Raw genomic sequence first — 16,065 nt, 5'->3', positions numbered from 1 at the left:
ATTTTTTCTGCATGTCAAACTAATATTTTTTCTATAGCAACAAATATGAACTATGTGAATTTACACTAGTGATACTACATAACAAACATGTTTTCCCGCCCACTCTCATATAAATTATTATATTTGCTCAGTTCAGTGCAACTGATGATTATCTTGACAACACAGAAAATTTTATCAATGTTATCAGTTTTATGGTACTTGACAGGAAAACTTGATATAAATGATGTGACTGTATTGATATACGTATTTGCTTTAGAGGCGAACATTATTTACATCCCACACATTGCAACATAAATTATCGGGGCTTCAGTCAGTGATACTGAAACTTATCTTCAACAACATACAATATAAAGTTTATTTAAATATAATAATAAGATGATTTCAACAATATTTTCATAACAGTAAAAAATATCAATTAATAGATTGTAGGTTAACAGTGCTGATAAAAAATACATAGGAAAAATATTAAGAATGATTTATCCTCAACTCCTAGAATTTATAAGATATTAGCCATAGTTAAAAGTATAAAATTCTAATTGCATTAATTTTATAACTGAAAATTGTACAGAACATACCATTTTTCATTATGTAGTTATGTCAATTATTTAAAAAAAATTAAAATACTATTGATAAAGAAAAAATCTGGTTAACTGAAATAAATTACAATCACTATACAAAATGTCTCTGCATTCAGCCATACAAAATTGTATCCCAACATAAATTGTATGTCAAATTTAAACCATTTTTTTTTGTCCACAGAGAGATACCACAGTTTAGATACCAAGATGAAGAGCAACCCCATATCACTTGAGGAGGTAGGTACAGGTTATCAAACATTTGCAGACAATGTGGCAATTCTATTAGGTTAAAATTATGTTGCATTGTTAAAATTAAATTGATGGCAGGTACTAAAATATAAACTTTCCATTTAATATTAATAGATTAGAATAACATAATAATAAAAATCCATAGATATAATTATTTTATTAATATATTTTCTTTCAAAAAAAGTATTTGTTAATGGTAATTCTGCTTTTCAAATTGCATGCACCAAATGGTTTTGAAATACATGATTTCTCTATGTCATTGAATATTATTTACCGATTTATTGAATTCGCCATTCAAATAAAAAAAACTGCTAAGATTGGAGAGAACTTTCATTGGGTTTCACAGTAATGAAGAAAAATAACAGAAATAACATTTTACTAGGTACAACAATTTTACATTAAAAATCCCAAGTACCTCATTTTACACCCTTTAAGATAACTTTGCCTTCATTTAAAATCTTCATCCAAGATTACAAGTTTGACAAGAGAGTCTATTAAACCACTTTGGCCACCTGTTGAACAAAAAATTGCAGCTTGATCAGGTCTCGGATCATACATCCCTTAGCAGACGTTGGTCGTTTATAACCTGACTTAAGGGCGCATCTAGTCAGGGGTGTATGCATGTTGGTGAGGCAGGATGATAAGCACAGAGCTCGCTGATGCTTCTAGCAAAGGCTCTGAACTGACATGCAGTCTTACCTTCGCGCACAGGGCAACTACTAAATTTGAGCTGTGACCATTCCATTATAAGGATAAAGGGCGAAGCTGAATTGTTGCCCCTAGGATGGGCAGCCCTTCAGGATTTTTCTGGCAATGGTGTTTTTGAAAGGTTGTCTGAATTGTTGCCCCTTGGAAGGGCAGCCCTTTAGGATTTTTCTGACAGTGGTTAGTTTAGTTTAGGTTAGGTCACTTTACAAACTAACCACAGTCAGAAAAATTCTGAAGGGCTGCCCATCCAAGGGCAACAATTCAGACAAGCTTTCAAAAACACCACTGTCAGAAAAATCCTGATGGGCTGCCCATCCAAGGGGCAAGTTTTCAGGATTATTTAAACTCTTAAAGGAGTGTGTTTTCATAAATTGGATGTGCTGCCCTTTCAGTCTCTGTACAAATAAAACACTGTCAGAAAAATCCTGAAGGGCTGCCCTTCCAATGGGCAACAATTCAGTCGCCCCAGGATAAAGATGTATCACATGGCTCTTGGGCATTTCCATGTCTAAAAATGACTCTGAAATATGCATTTTTAGCCCTTTCCACTCTCCTAAAAGTACAGTTTGAAAACGAAATACGGAAACAGAACCACCCATCCAACTTCAGAGGAAACTTGAATGCTTTTCGTAAACAGACACCACTCTGATAGCGTGAGCAGTTTTCAAATTGCGTGGTTTCTTCAGAAGCTCCACACGCTGTGTGTGTGCCCGGGTAGGCAGATCTTAAAGAGGTTGCTGTCACCTCGTATACAAGCTCCAAGGTGGTGTGCCCGCGGGGCAGTGGTTCGACTCCATCGGGCACGACTCATCCTGAGCACCAAACTGACTCTTCGTGTCTTGTTTGCAGTCCAGCACATTCTTCCACAAGCCCTTCTACCAAGACCTTGAGATCAGGCGAGGCTCGAGAGGGGCGGGGGGGAGGAGGGGATAGTAACTCTTGAGCCCGAATCTCAGCTCTCGGCACACTGCACTTGGTAGGAGTAATTTCGAGAATGGAATGGAAGTCGCATGGAGGGGAAATGTTTCATCACGATGCTGCCATCTGTGTTAGATGGCACGAACCAAAGTTCATAAAGCCAAACAAAAAAATATCTAATACTGTATTAACGGTTTGATGAATTTTCGAAAATCAGGTTCAAAGCCAAGGTTTAGTATGATTAAATATTACACATCTCTGGCAAGTACTGAAAAATCTCTTAACATTTTATTTTATTTTTAATTTATGGAGGTATATTAACATTTACACAAAAAAATATTTTCATATGTTAAACTTTTCTTTTATCAGAAGTTGTATGAAACTATGTATGTATTAAAAGTAGGGATGGGTCGATTCGATTCTCCAATTCCTCGATACCACCGATTATTAAAAAATTTGGGTACTCAGTATCGGGTACTAAAAAAGGGCAAGGTAGGTTAGGAATCGGTTAAGTTAAGAAAATACAGTAGTAATATATTTTCGTCTGAACTTTACTTACTTATTTTAATATATCTTACCTGCCATATGCGCATAAAATTCCTAATAATGCTCATTATTATTAAATATTAATTTTATACGAATAAAAATAAATAAAAACAATGTTACCGGGCATGTTTAACCTCTAATTAAAACTCCACGATCGAAGAACATTATTCCTCACTCATGTATTAGACGTAAATAAATTGTAAAAAGAGTTATTAATTTTATTTGCAGTTAAGAAAAGTCCATTGTTTTTTGTGAAGAAAGTGACGGTTATGAAACGAGATCACATCACGTGTCGTCACCAGTTTAGTTGTGAGCCATTCAAGGATGATGGCCTCCACAAAATCTCTGGTGGCCATAAAATATAAAGTCAAGTCGAAACGTATCGATTCGTTGCGTACGGGACAAATTGTATAATGAAAGCAACAATCGATAATAAAGAATTCTCTGGCCATACCGCCAACAGAGGCTCGTGTTTATTTCTTGCAAAGGAAAACCGTAATTACTAGAAAAACACTTGAAAATAGTTTTAGCAAAACAATATTTGTGCCAAATAAATAGCATAAATGCGAAACAATTCACAGTAACCTCAATAGCACGACGGTGAATTACGGCGTAATTCACCGTCGTGCTATTGAGGTTACTGTGAATTGTTTCGCATTTATGCTATTTATTTGGCACAAATATTGTTTTGCTAAAACTATTTTCAAGTGTTTTGCTAGTTTGTTAGTAAAAAAATGTTCGCCGACTGTCGTTTCAAATTACGATGCGAATGTTCTGATATTGTATTAACATGTCTAAAGTTTGGGAACATTTTCGCATCAATAGTGAAAATGACAAATATGCAATTTGTAATAATGGTAGTGCGCAAATTTCACGGAGCGGTACTTATAAATCTACAACCAATTTAATGAAGCATTTGAAATCCCGGCACACATTACTACCAGAAAAAATAGTCTTTGAAGAAAAACAAACTTTTGTTTACAGCACTGTCACCAACTAAGTCAAAAGGTACCACAGAAAAAAGTAGTGCTACCTTTGAACCCATTTTGAACAAAGATGTTATGTTATCGGCGTTATCGCCTGTTAAAGAACCTTGTCTAAATGTTGAACTTCTTTGTGCACAGCCTAGTACTTACTAGCAAACAAACTTTATGTGAAAATGCTTCTTCACTGGTAATTGAAAAAAAAAAAAACCTCAACATTTAATCCTAAGTCTATAATTATCCTTTATACATGTTATTATCATTATGTAATGCATTCAATTCTTAAGTAGTTTTAATTATGTGACCAGAATTACCAGGAATCGAAAACTAGAATGACTCGGAATCGAGAATCGAAATTTAGGAATCGGTACTGGTATCGGAATCGATAAAAATGTGTACTCAACCCATCCCTAATTAATAGTTAAATATTTGAGACCATGAATTTGAAAATATCCCAAGTCTAATTTTTGACATGATCCTTTCTTTGTGAGATAGCCCCTCTGCACGAGATGACTGTAAATTCAGTTTTTTAAAGTAATTAATGTTTTCCATTCAGGAATCATTAAAAGCAAATTGTTTGTATATACTTTAAATTTTTGTGGGGTTCCTGAAATTTGTGACAGCAAAATCGATTTTCCTTCATTACAGTACATAGATTAACTAGGAGAAACGTTTACAAACTAACACCCCTATCTGTGTGCACATGCAAGCATTGTTCAATGTTGGATACAGCTGTGGGTGTTTGCTTTGTTTCAGATGATTTTGATGACCATCTACTCTTGACACTGACGGTGGTCTCCCGATCCTGTGCCCTTGAAGGAAACTCTGGGTTCCAAACCAAAGATAGTCCCTTTCAGACATTCCATGTATCATTATGTACAGTAATCACATGCTAAAACATTATTTGTATAAACATGTAATAGCTATAAAATATTTCATTTATATTAGACATGTAAATAAAAACTTCTTGTTGATTTTAATTCTACATGTGATTAAGTTAATTATAATTAATGTTGTGTGTTGCCTTCTCCCATATTCTGTCCTTCCTATACTTGAATGAACCAAATCATGGCAAAGACATTAACAAATACAGTTTTCCCCTTAGTTTACTAATGGTGGCTGGGAAATGTAATTATTTAATATGTAATTATATAAAATAATATTAAATAATTCAAAATTTCAAAATATGAAAAGTGAAAATGGCACTTGTGGAATTTTAGGCCAAAAATTAACAAGTGTTTCGTGAAACGGCAGAAACGCCACCAACTAAATATCGGCAAAATCACCTTTTGCCGATTCGTATTGGCACAGCTCTACTCTTAAAGCATTGATTCACTCACCATGTTTGATTGTTAGTTGTTGGCTATGTATCAATACAAAAAAAAATATTAAAAACCAAGACCGGCCATGATGGGCCACCTGTGATCATGAGTGTTTAAGTCATTGAGAAGCAAGGCAATGGGAATTTTGAAGTCTTCGTGCCACACACAAATGTTTTTGTCGGCTGAGGTCTGTGATTTGTCACCATGACATCTGCTCAGAAGCATCCAATCACAAGGGGGCCAATGAATCGCGGCAGATTAAGAGTTCGTCATTCTGCACACCATCGATTAACAGTAGTGATGGGTCGAGTCACCCTATTTCAGCATCGAGTCGAGTTCGAGTTAAACAAAGAAATTTATCTTCGAGTCGAGCTCGAGTCGAACTCATAGAAATTTGTCTTCGAGTCGAACTCGAGCCGAACTCATGGAAATTTGTCAAGATGAGTCAAACTTAGCGAGGTACAAGTTGCAGAATGATGAGCGAAATAAATATAAGTAAAATATTTCTCAATATAATATAATTATTGAAGGTTGACCTACACATTTTTATTTTTTCTTTTTTTTTATCTTCATACTGACACTAAGTGAAAATGCACATCCAAGTGACGAATCAGACTTGAAGTTGATGATGACGGAGTCTTGTAAATTTTCTGCAGCATTTGCATCAATTTTTTCAAAAAATTCCCAAATCTCTGCTCTTGATTTCTGTTCGTCACTTTGTGACGTCCCAGGCCGTACAAACACATCAATTCCACTAATACTAAACCGTTTATGATTAATACGACGCCGGCGACGCAAACATTACTTTCAAGTGTAAACATAAACATCAACAGCCTCAATTTTCCGTTCGGCCATGGAAAACTGGTTGGAGATTTCAATTATTGTTGATATCGTTTTGTCAAAGTGGCAACATTCCCTGGCTGTATGATGACTTACGTAGGCCATTGGCCCGGAGTTAAAATGGCGGCTATCTAGTGTTTAGTAGTAAATATTATTTACTTCCAAAGCTGCCCAAATATTGACGATGTTCGTGGTCTTATTCATGACTGAATCTAGAGAACATTTTTTAAATTCCGTTTTAGTTAAATAAAGGTATTTTGTTTCAATTAGAAATATTAAGTGCATATTGAAGGATGGGATGCAGTGTTTGCGGTTATACACGATCGAAAATAAATAATCTTCCGACTTCGTTTTCAAGGTTTTCAGTGTTGGATCAGAGGTTTTCCACTAGGTAGGCCTAAATAACACGTTATATTTTATTTTATTTTAAAGTGCATGGTTTCGGATAAGTACCTTCACGACTGGAAATTGTGCAACATTATGGTCGAGCCAAAAACTAAACTTTGACGAGACTCGAGGACACGATCTTAATCAACTCGGTTTTCGAGTCGAGTTTAGTTTCGCCGGCTCGACTCGACTCGCTCGATTTTTCGAGTCTCGACCCATCACTAATTAACAGATTCCATTACTCCCTACATTTGAAATCTAATTTCAAGAATCCCAACTGGAAATTACTTATTTCAGAACCATACCAACACTAGGTAGTTTTATTTACAACTTAAAAATAAAAATGAATACTGAAGATTTTCACCAGTACGTTTATTCAAACCATCATTATTTACACTTCCTACCATTTAAAGAGTGAAAGATTGGATGTCAACAACAAACCTTTATCCAACCCACCGGTGTGCAATTAATGCAACCGCAAACAAATCAGTCTTTAACAAAAAAAAAAAAAAAAAAAGAAGTAACAAACATCAAATCATACCCACCATAAACAAAATAAAATTCATAAATATTTTATCAAAACTGAACTGTACCATTAATCTAACACTAGGAGCATGTATTATATAGTGACTGCGAGATTTAATAGATTTAATACAAATTAAAAAATAAATATGTATACACAATGATACCACACACATGACAATGCTTTATCATACAAGCAATGCCAGACGACCTCACAGTGCTAGTCTGTAACGTTCACTAGCAGCAAGTACAGGGGGGTTAAATAAGTGCAATAAATCTCTTCAAGGTTTTTGTTTCTGAATGTACACTTGAGATGCAACTCTTCAACTGCTATCACGCACACACTTTTTCATTAATCCTTTTAGCAAATTCCGTGAGCCCAAGTCTACATGCTGGATAAAACTTTTGCAATTCACACTGGGACATACTGAAACTGATTCAGGCTAGCAGAGAACCTATGCACACAGAAATTTTATTTTGTTTTCCTCTGGAGAAAAACAAAAATTATATAAAAAAAAATATAATATACAACGTACAGTAAACTCCTGAAAATCAGCACTGATTAAGAGTGGGTAATTTATAAGTGCAGATAATCGAGTTAACATTATATGAACTTAACAATGCATTCAAACTAAGGGAATTCTATACTTGTGGCCACCTATATAACTGAATGGTAATGGGACTTTGCATCAAGACTTGAAAATGATTTCAAAATTAATTTTTTTTTTAGAGTAGACAATCAAGTATTGTTAACTCCAAATTTTTAATTTCAATGACCATCATTAACTACAATTCATCATGGAATTACCCTTCCTGTTATAGAACGCACAGTATGCTACAGCACACTATTTGCAAGAACAAAAATCGTATGAATGACGAGAAATAAAACTCTTCCATACATACCCAACTACTAATTTTGACAATTTTTCAAATAACCAACATTGGACTGACATATACTGCCCAAAAAAAAAATTAAATAAAAAAAAAATTTAAAAAAATATGGGTGCGTGTACTTATGTACGCACATGAGAAGTTATACTTCTTTGGCATCATTAAAAAATACATTTTTAATTCCATGCAATTATTTAATTACAATAAAATAATAAAAGGACTGGAAAAAGATAGTCAACAAAGTCAATAAAGTTCAGTTTAAAATTGAAAAATTAAATAAATAAATGACATAATTTGTACTAAATATTATAAGATTCTTAATTTTAAAAATTATTATAATTATTTAATATTTAAAAAGAAAAAAATTAATTTAATAATAAATTAAAAAATTTAATTTAAGTTTATTCATTTTTAAAATATTTATTATTTTCTTAATTTAATAATCACTTTTCTTTTTTATCAAAAAGTTTTCATTGAATTTGTTCATTTATTTTTATAAATATTTATTATTTATTCAATTTAATAATAAATTTAAAAATTAATATTTTAATTTGATGTTCAATTTTAATTTTATCACAATTTTTTTATTAAATGTTTTATTAAATTTATTTCTTTATTTTGTAAACATTAAATAACAATATTTTAATGTATATCAATAAATAATACATACGGATAGTTAACCTCAATTATATTGGAGCACTTGAAAAAGTATATGGTAAGCACAATTTTTTTTTACTAATATTTACGAATAGTAAATAATATTAATCAAAATTTTCAATTTAAATCACTACTGAATATAATTTATTAGCACATACATAATTCGCACTTGTATGAAATTAAACACGTATTGTGAATGTAGAAACTAGAAACATGTGGATAAATATTATAAATATGAAAACAGTGATCAGAGGCGACGAGCGTGCCAACATGCGCGACTAATAGAGGTTCTTTTCTATTTTGTTGGTAGCTTTTATTCGAGACTTAATGAGCGGTTTAGCGGGCAGCTTCAACCTGTTAATTTTGTGTTACAGTGATGCGCGCGCATCTTAAAATTTCACTCTCATCATTTTTTCATAACGCGCCTAAAGAAGTATAACTTCAAAAAACTTAATGCCCTTTTCTTGTTTTAATAATACTGCAGCTTCTATATTGAATTTGAAGTAATTATCAGTGCAACTACACATTCTTTATAATCATAATAAGGAAAGACAAAACCCTTTAATTCTAATTAACTGTATTAAATAAATAATAAACATAACACTATTTTGAAAATGTGTATTATTGGGATCCAAAAATCAGACAATTATTGACCACATTTTTTTAAATATAAATAATAAAGTTTCAGACATTGTTTACCAATAATTAATGCTGCTGAAATTTTACCTGTTAAAAATGTTCATTTGGAAACATAATGCTGGTTTAGAGGTGCACATTTTAGTTTGTAGGCTAACTTTAAAAATTAATTATGCTATGAATGTTCCCAGATAAAAAACCCTTGAATTTGGCAAAATAGAAAATAGTCCATGAAATGATATGCAAAAAAATTGGAAATCATTTTTGTGCATTATAATGCCTAAATCACACAGCTGAATGCAGTTGACCCTTTCTGTCTTCTTGTCAACTGAAGTGAACAATTTATATCTTAAAATGATACATGGATTAAAACTTTGAATGTGTGGGTCATGGTAGAGGCATAAATTCTAGTAGACCTCATTCTTTAGGGCTATGAAAAAAATAAATGTTATACTAAAACATATTATATATAAAAATTATATATTGATATGTATTATAATCAGAGCTAAATTTTTTACTACAAAAAATAAAAATAGTTAAGTTTAAATAGAAAAAATAAAATATCATTTTAGGAAATGACAGTGTGACAGAAAGGGTTAATGTACTAAATGTGGTTTACATTTAAGTCATCTGGCTTTAAGTAGCCCTGTGTTTCATAATAATGTTTGAGACTAAAATGTCGGGTCAATTCCAAAAATATTCTGATTCCATTTTTGATTCTCGTATTAGAGATTTTATTCTTTGATTTCCATTGCGTTATTCAGATCTCATACTCATCAAGATAATGCCTATCAAACTACTACTTTTATGTACTCAAGATGAAGGTACTAAAACTTGCTTTTTATTGAAAAATGTACCTACAAAATATATTTATCATTTAATTAAGTCACAATTATTACAATAAGAGGACACAGGGCACTAAAATATCATTCAAGTACCCGAGAGATTATAAAAAGAAATTAACCGGTGTGATTAGATATTAAAACTTGATACATTGAAAATAATAATCATATTAAATAAAGTAAATAAAAATAATATTAAGTTATAGCAAATACGTTTTCTGTACTTTTAATAGTGTGACAAAATAGAATATATTAAATTAATTAAAAATAAGGTAAATCTTGCTACAACCATTAAATAAATGAAATTTTTTGGTAATGATACTTGTTAATTAATGCAGTTAATCAAACACTTGTTACAACAAAACATTGAGGCAACTATGAAATTAAGTGTTTATTAAATTAGGGATTAGAGCTTTCACTTAACTGGATTTAAATCAGGTGCAATATTAGAATAAAGTTCATCCAACAAAACACAATACTAAAGCATCAATGGAAAAATCGAAACAATATAAATAAATTTTAATTGATTAAATAGACAAATATTTGTTTGATCATCCTAACTTATCAATTACTAAGCAAACTTTCATTCATTAACTGAACTGTAAACTATTAAATTGGTATAGTACTTTAATTGGCAAAAATATTGATTCAAAAATAAATATAAAATCATGATATTCAGGAATAGCCCGTTTAATCGGGAATCACCTAAATAGTTGGGCATCAGTCCTATAGTCAGGAGTTGCCAGAATAGTCAGAAATTGCCCAATAAGTCAGAAGTAAAATTCTCATTTAAGGCACAGACATATATATTTTGATGTCCACATTAAAATAACAAGTTACTCCAAATAACTAATATTTTTTTTTTGTACAGGAAGAATATACCTTCTTCAATTCTAGAACCATACGATTCTGAATCCTATGATACCACTGGAATCAATTTTATTAACTGGAATTGACCCACTAAAACACAACATACACATATAGTTAGTTAAGTTGTGTTACAGGTTACAGGAAGAAAAATGATTTGTGTTGCATTTTGAAAATCTAAGATAACCTGCAATTCCATTCTTCAGCTGTTTTCTTTGAGGATGATAGCAAGATAAAACAGTTACAGGCCAGCAAATGTCTCAGACATTACACAGGATCTTGTTAAGAGAGATTAAACAAAATGATAACCATGATTTGAAAAACTGGCCAAGACTTAAATATAAATACTTCTAGAGGATTCAAGCCTAGTGTGGATAATCCTTTGTTCCACTCAGCCTCCTAATAGGACCTAACATCTAGCAGTGATAAGCAGGCTCAGTGACAAGAAAGGTAAATAAATAAACTGTATAATAAAAAGGAAGTCCGGCAAAACGAAGACGCTCGACAAAACTCAACAACACAATTCGAGACATCGTAATGTTAGTTTTCTTTACACGCCGGGAAAAAATATTATTGAAAAATCTGCTGCACTATGATTAGTTGAACAAATTTACAAGAAAATTCTAAATGATATGCACACAACACATGCAAAAAAAAAAAATCAATAAAAATCGATTACATTAATTTTAATTCAAATCGGAAGCAAAGACCTTCACTGCACAAAAAAATAATTACTGGAAGCGACACTCTCTCCTCATTTCACGAACAAAGGGCACGTACTTCGAAAGTGCGGATAATGCCTCCTTTTATTTTTTTAGCTAGCACAAAAATTCACGGCAACCCGGACAAGAGCGCGGAAGTCGTTCGTTGCCGCAGTACGCAGGCAAACACGCACACTACAATTTGTCGGTCATCAAAAAGCCACGGACAGCGGCGACGCCGGGAACGCTACCAGATGCGCTCGTAGAAGAGCAAGTAGGCCTGGCTCTGCAGCACCTTGTCCTCGGTGACCTCGGAGACGCGCGAGTCGCTGACGTAGTACCAGCGGCCGGGCGGGGGCTCCGTGGCGGGTCCATGCGCGCCCTCGTCGCGCGGCCGGGGGGCGGAGCGCTGGGGCCGGCCGTCGTCCCGGGGCACGAAGGCCCACCGCGGGTCGTCCTCCGCCAGCTCCGGCCGCACCTGGGGGCACCCACGCCGAGGTCGTCGCAGGGAAACAGCAGCACCCGGAGATCGCACGGGCTCGCGGCAACGGTTACGCAAAGCTTCACGTTTGTTGCACAAAGCTTTAAAAGATTCGAACATTAAGATTTGCTCATTTAAAATATATATATATATATATTTTGTTTTATATATGTTTTAAAAAAAATCAAAAGAAGGCACTCCATTTACTTTTACGAATGCTCGATACCAATGTGATGCATGGTTATTTTTATAATTTTTTATTGAACGATGTTACATATTTTTTTAATCAGTTCAAACATTATAAACATTTAACATTCTCCACTCGTGAGGACTCAAGAGAGGGAAATTGAACCCAGAACTCCTTGGTCGGCTGCGAGTATCTTACCGCTCAACCACAGAGACCCCGTCGACATCACAGTATTCAGAACATGCTGATGAAAGCCTAGTTTTGTCGAGTGTTTTCAAAAGAGTAAAATTTTGAACACACACATACAGTCAAACATCAAAAAATACAAACTCTGATCAGCGATTACAAGGTGCGTTTGGAACGAGTGGGCAGGTCGGTAACCGCCCCAGGCAGACACGACGACACGACTCACCTTGACGTAGGCGACGTAGTGGCCGCCGTGCAAGGTCCCGCTGTGCTCCACGATCCCGTACAGGGCGTACAGCACCTGGGACTGCTCAGGGTTCATGGTGGGCGACTCCTGCAACCATGCACACAACACTGTCGCTACTCCAACTGGTGGGCCAGTCTTCACTACCACAAACAACACTGCAGAAGGAGATACCTAAATTCATCCAGTTATGTTTCCCCGCAAAATCAGCCAACAGTCGTATCACAAAGCTAAGAATAGAGGTGTTAATTCACCCTTATTTATTAGAGATGGGCAGAGACTCAAACAGGTACCATTATTTTGCAAACACTTCACAAAACATTCAAACTATCACAGTTTTTGTTAAGATAAGGTTAATTACACTGCCCGAAAAAAACATGAAATGTTTATTCCGCTATTTATGTGTTGGATTTGTAAATAGTGCTTACCCTAGATTTATGTTAACTAATTCAAGTGTTGGACGCTTCAAAATTCAAATATGGCGCCATTTCGCTGCCATTAACTCAAGCGATCCTGGTGGCCATCAGGAAAGACTCAGTGGTTCGTCTGGTACCGGCGTCATCGGACGTCCGGCTATCGTTTTTGACTTTCATGTTATCTGGTAACAGTTTCAGTACGAAACATTTGGTCCTCCGGGCCGGATCAATCCGCTAACCGCGATTACTGAGCTATCGGGCTCAGTTCTAGTTACGTGGAGAGATTCGGAGTGTTTGTTTGCGTCGTTCATTGTACCGAGTCTCCTTTGTCCGTCGTTGCCCCGCCATAAAAACGTGAACGGGTTATCATCTTAATGTGCTATTAGCTTCCAGTGGAAGGGAAGATAACAACTGAGTGCGTAAGGGAAGATAAGAACTGAGTGCGTAAGGGAAGATAAAAATTGCCTTTATCACACTGACGGTGTTGGTGCTGACGAAGCCTTTTGTGTCGTGCCGCACTATTATTTCTTATCTTTCCACGGTAACCAGATACTGATAATGACCGGTCTGCTATAAGATTGCGTGTTTTCTAAGACTGGCGGTGAAAATGACTTTGAATTATTAAGTAGACCGTTAACATAGATTTTGCCAAGTCTTTGTTCGGCATTACTACACATATCGATACAAAATCGATTCGCAGGACATTGAAAATCGATTATTTAAACACTACTCGGTTTAGAATCGATTTTAGTTATAAAATCGATTTTATAAACACCACTCGGTTCAGAATCGATTTTTTGCTGAAAAATCGTTTACATTTAAATTTTTAGTTGGTGCTTCCATTTTTGACTGAGTGTACTTAAGTAGAATAAACACAACCATGACTGACAGTGTTTCAGCTCTGGAGCGACGTCTGGAGCGTGCCGAAAACCGATTACAGCGTGCCGCGGATCTGGCCAAAAGGGTTACTACAGACACTTCCAAGCAGTCATTATTCTTTGCAACCTGTCGGGACTTATCTCAGCTTCGTAATGGGTTTGAAGATGACCATTTGGCTTATGAATTGGCATGCAAGGAGCAAGTTGATTTTGATGACACAAGGCATACAAGTAGGCTAAATCACTTCGACGATCTTTATTATGAAGTTAATGCAATCTGGGACACATTAGTGCAGGATTCTAAGAACCGGAACAAAGAAACACGTAATCAATGTGCAGCTGGGTCGTCACCCCGTCTGCCAGCTATTGATTTACCCCACTTTCAGGGTAATCCAACAGAATGGCTCAGCTTCTCAAACCTGTTTGAGGCTCTAGTTGTAGACAACAGAAGTCTCACCAATGTAGAGAGACTATCTTACCTAAAGTCATCTTTGTCTGGTGACGCGTTGGCAGTAATTCAGGCATTACCCTTGACTGATTCGAACTATAGTATTGCTTGGGAACTACTGTCTAAGAGGTACAGTAACAAGCGCTTGATTGTTTCATTGCACATTGAAGCAATTATGCAAATACCATCTGTGTCATTAGAGGCCCCAGCATCAGTGAATAAGATGATGTCTCTTCTGGCAGAGCACATTGCGGCATTACGAGTGCTGGATGTCAATGTTGAAAAATGGGACCCGCTGTTGCTGCATATCATTGAAGCTAAGCTGGATAAGGTTTTGCGTAACCAGTGGGAGCTGTTTATTAATGACAAGGGAGCAGAGTTACCCAAGCTTACCGAGTTTTTGTTATTTTTAGAGGGTTATCGCCGTGCAGCTGAGTCACAGCTAGTGACGTCTGGGAAAACCTTTAAGAGCAAGTCGTCTATTTATTCTAAGCCAGCTTCTAGATATGTGCAACATCAGTCATTCGCAGGAAACACTGTTTCCAAGTCAGTGAAGTGTGTCATATGCAGTGGACCTCACGAAATCTACCAGTGCCCCAAGTTCCTTGAGTCATCCCCAAAGGAAAGGTATCAGATGGTGAGGTCAGGAAACCTCTGTTTGAACTGCTTGCGAACGTCTCATCATGCAAGTGCATGCCTTTCGTCTTCTCATTGTCGGTCTTGTGACTCTCGACATCACACACTACTTCATTTTAGTGACATGCGACCACAGTCACCAGACCATGATGGTGTGAATGCGTTGTGTGCTTCATCTCCTGGACAATATTTGGCTGCATCCGAACTGCATAATCAAGATAGTCCATCTACGATTTTGCTGTCCACTGCACTCATAGAAATTCCAGTCAGCTCTGGCAGGACTCACACAGTTCGAGCACTCTTGGACTCTGCCAGCCAATCCAGCTTCATGACAGAAGGTTGTGTGAAGAGGCTAGGCTTAATACGTCGAAAGGCAGCTCTGCCAGTCTACGGTGTTTCCCAGGTACCAGTGCATGTCGCTAGGGGAGTAGTTGACTGTTTAGTGAAACCAGTTGGTCAGGAGGGTCCGCGATTGTCACTCACTGCCTTCATTTTGCCTAAGATCACTGGCTCACTGCCTACAACACAACTGAACCCTCATTCATGGGATCATCTTTCCCATTTGCAACTAGCTGACCCTCACTATGCACAGCCTGGGCCTATTGATGTGCTAATTGGGGCAGATCTGTTTCCCTATGTGCTGAGCGGACGCACACTAAGTCTCAGTACCCAGGTCCCTGTAGCGATTGACACTGTCTTTGGATGGGTAGTGATGGGGAGAGTACCCACATCTACAGTATCGCTCAGTTGTGTATCACTTCATTCTATTACACCAACACTTGACGACACAGTTCGGCAGTTTTGGGAGGTGGAAGAGGTTATTGTACCCCCAAAGCCTTCCTCTGAGGACATTCGATGTGAACAGATCTTTCTCGAGACTTGCAGAAGAGATGAGAATGGTAGATATAGTGTGGCCTTACCTTTCAAGGAGCCTTCACCTCA

General features: G+C 35.9%; 2 protein-coding genes across 3 annotated transcripts in view; one reads left to right on the top strand and one right to left on the bottom strand.

Moving 5' to 3' along the window:
- Nucleotides 1-4,962, top strand: part of LOC134543058 (calpain-1 catalytic subunit-like) — a 177,480-nt gene extending 172,518 nt beyond the window's left edge. The window contains exons 15-16 of the mRNA XM_063387780.1: nucleotides 760-815; nucleotides 4,739-4,962. Coding sequence (XP_063243850.1) covers nucleotides 760-815; nucleotides 4,739-4,765 — 83 coding nt within the window. The 3' untranslated portion in view covers nucleotides 4,766-4,962. The remainder of the gene's footprint in view (nucleotides 1-759; nucleotides 816-4,738) is intronic.
- A 3,603-nt stretch (nucleotides 4,963-8,565) lies between these two features.
- LOC134543293 (ubiquitin carboxyl-terminal hydrolase 16/45) overlaps nucleotides 8,566-16,065 on the bottom strand; it is a 39,395-nt gene continuing 31,895 nt past the window's right edge. For both annotated transcript variants that reach the window (XM_063388203.1, XM_063388202.1), the window contains exons 13-14: nucleotides 12,728-12,835; nucleotides 8,566-12,125 (exon numbers count right to left, since the gene is read on the bottom strand). In XM_063388203.1, coding sequence (XP_063244273.1) covers nucleotides 11,895-12,125; nucleotides 12,728-12,835 — 339 coding nt within the window. In that variant the 3' untranslated portion in view covers nucleotides 8,566-11,894. The remainder of the gene's footprint in view (nucleotides 12,126-12,727; nucleotides 12,836-16,065) is intronic.

This window comes from Bacillus rossius, assembly GCF_032445375.1.
Source record: "Bacillus rossius redtenbacheri isolate Brsri chromosome 9 unlocalized genomic scaffold, Brsri_v3 Brsri_v3_scf9_2, whole genome shotgun sequence".
Taxonomy (NCBI): domain Eukaryota; kingdom Metazoa; phylum Arthropoda; class Insecta; order Phasmatodea; family Bacillidae; genus Bacillus; species Bacillus rossius.
The sequence above is the reverse complement of the archived record's forward strand: the minus strand, read 5'-3'. Positions and strand labels throughout refer to the sequence as shown.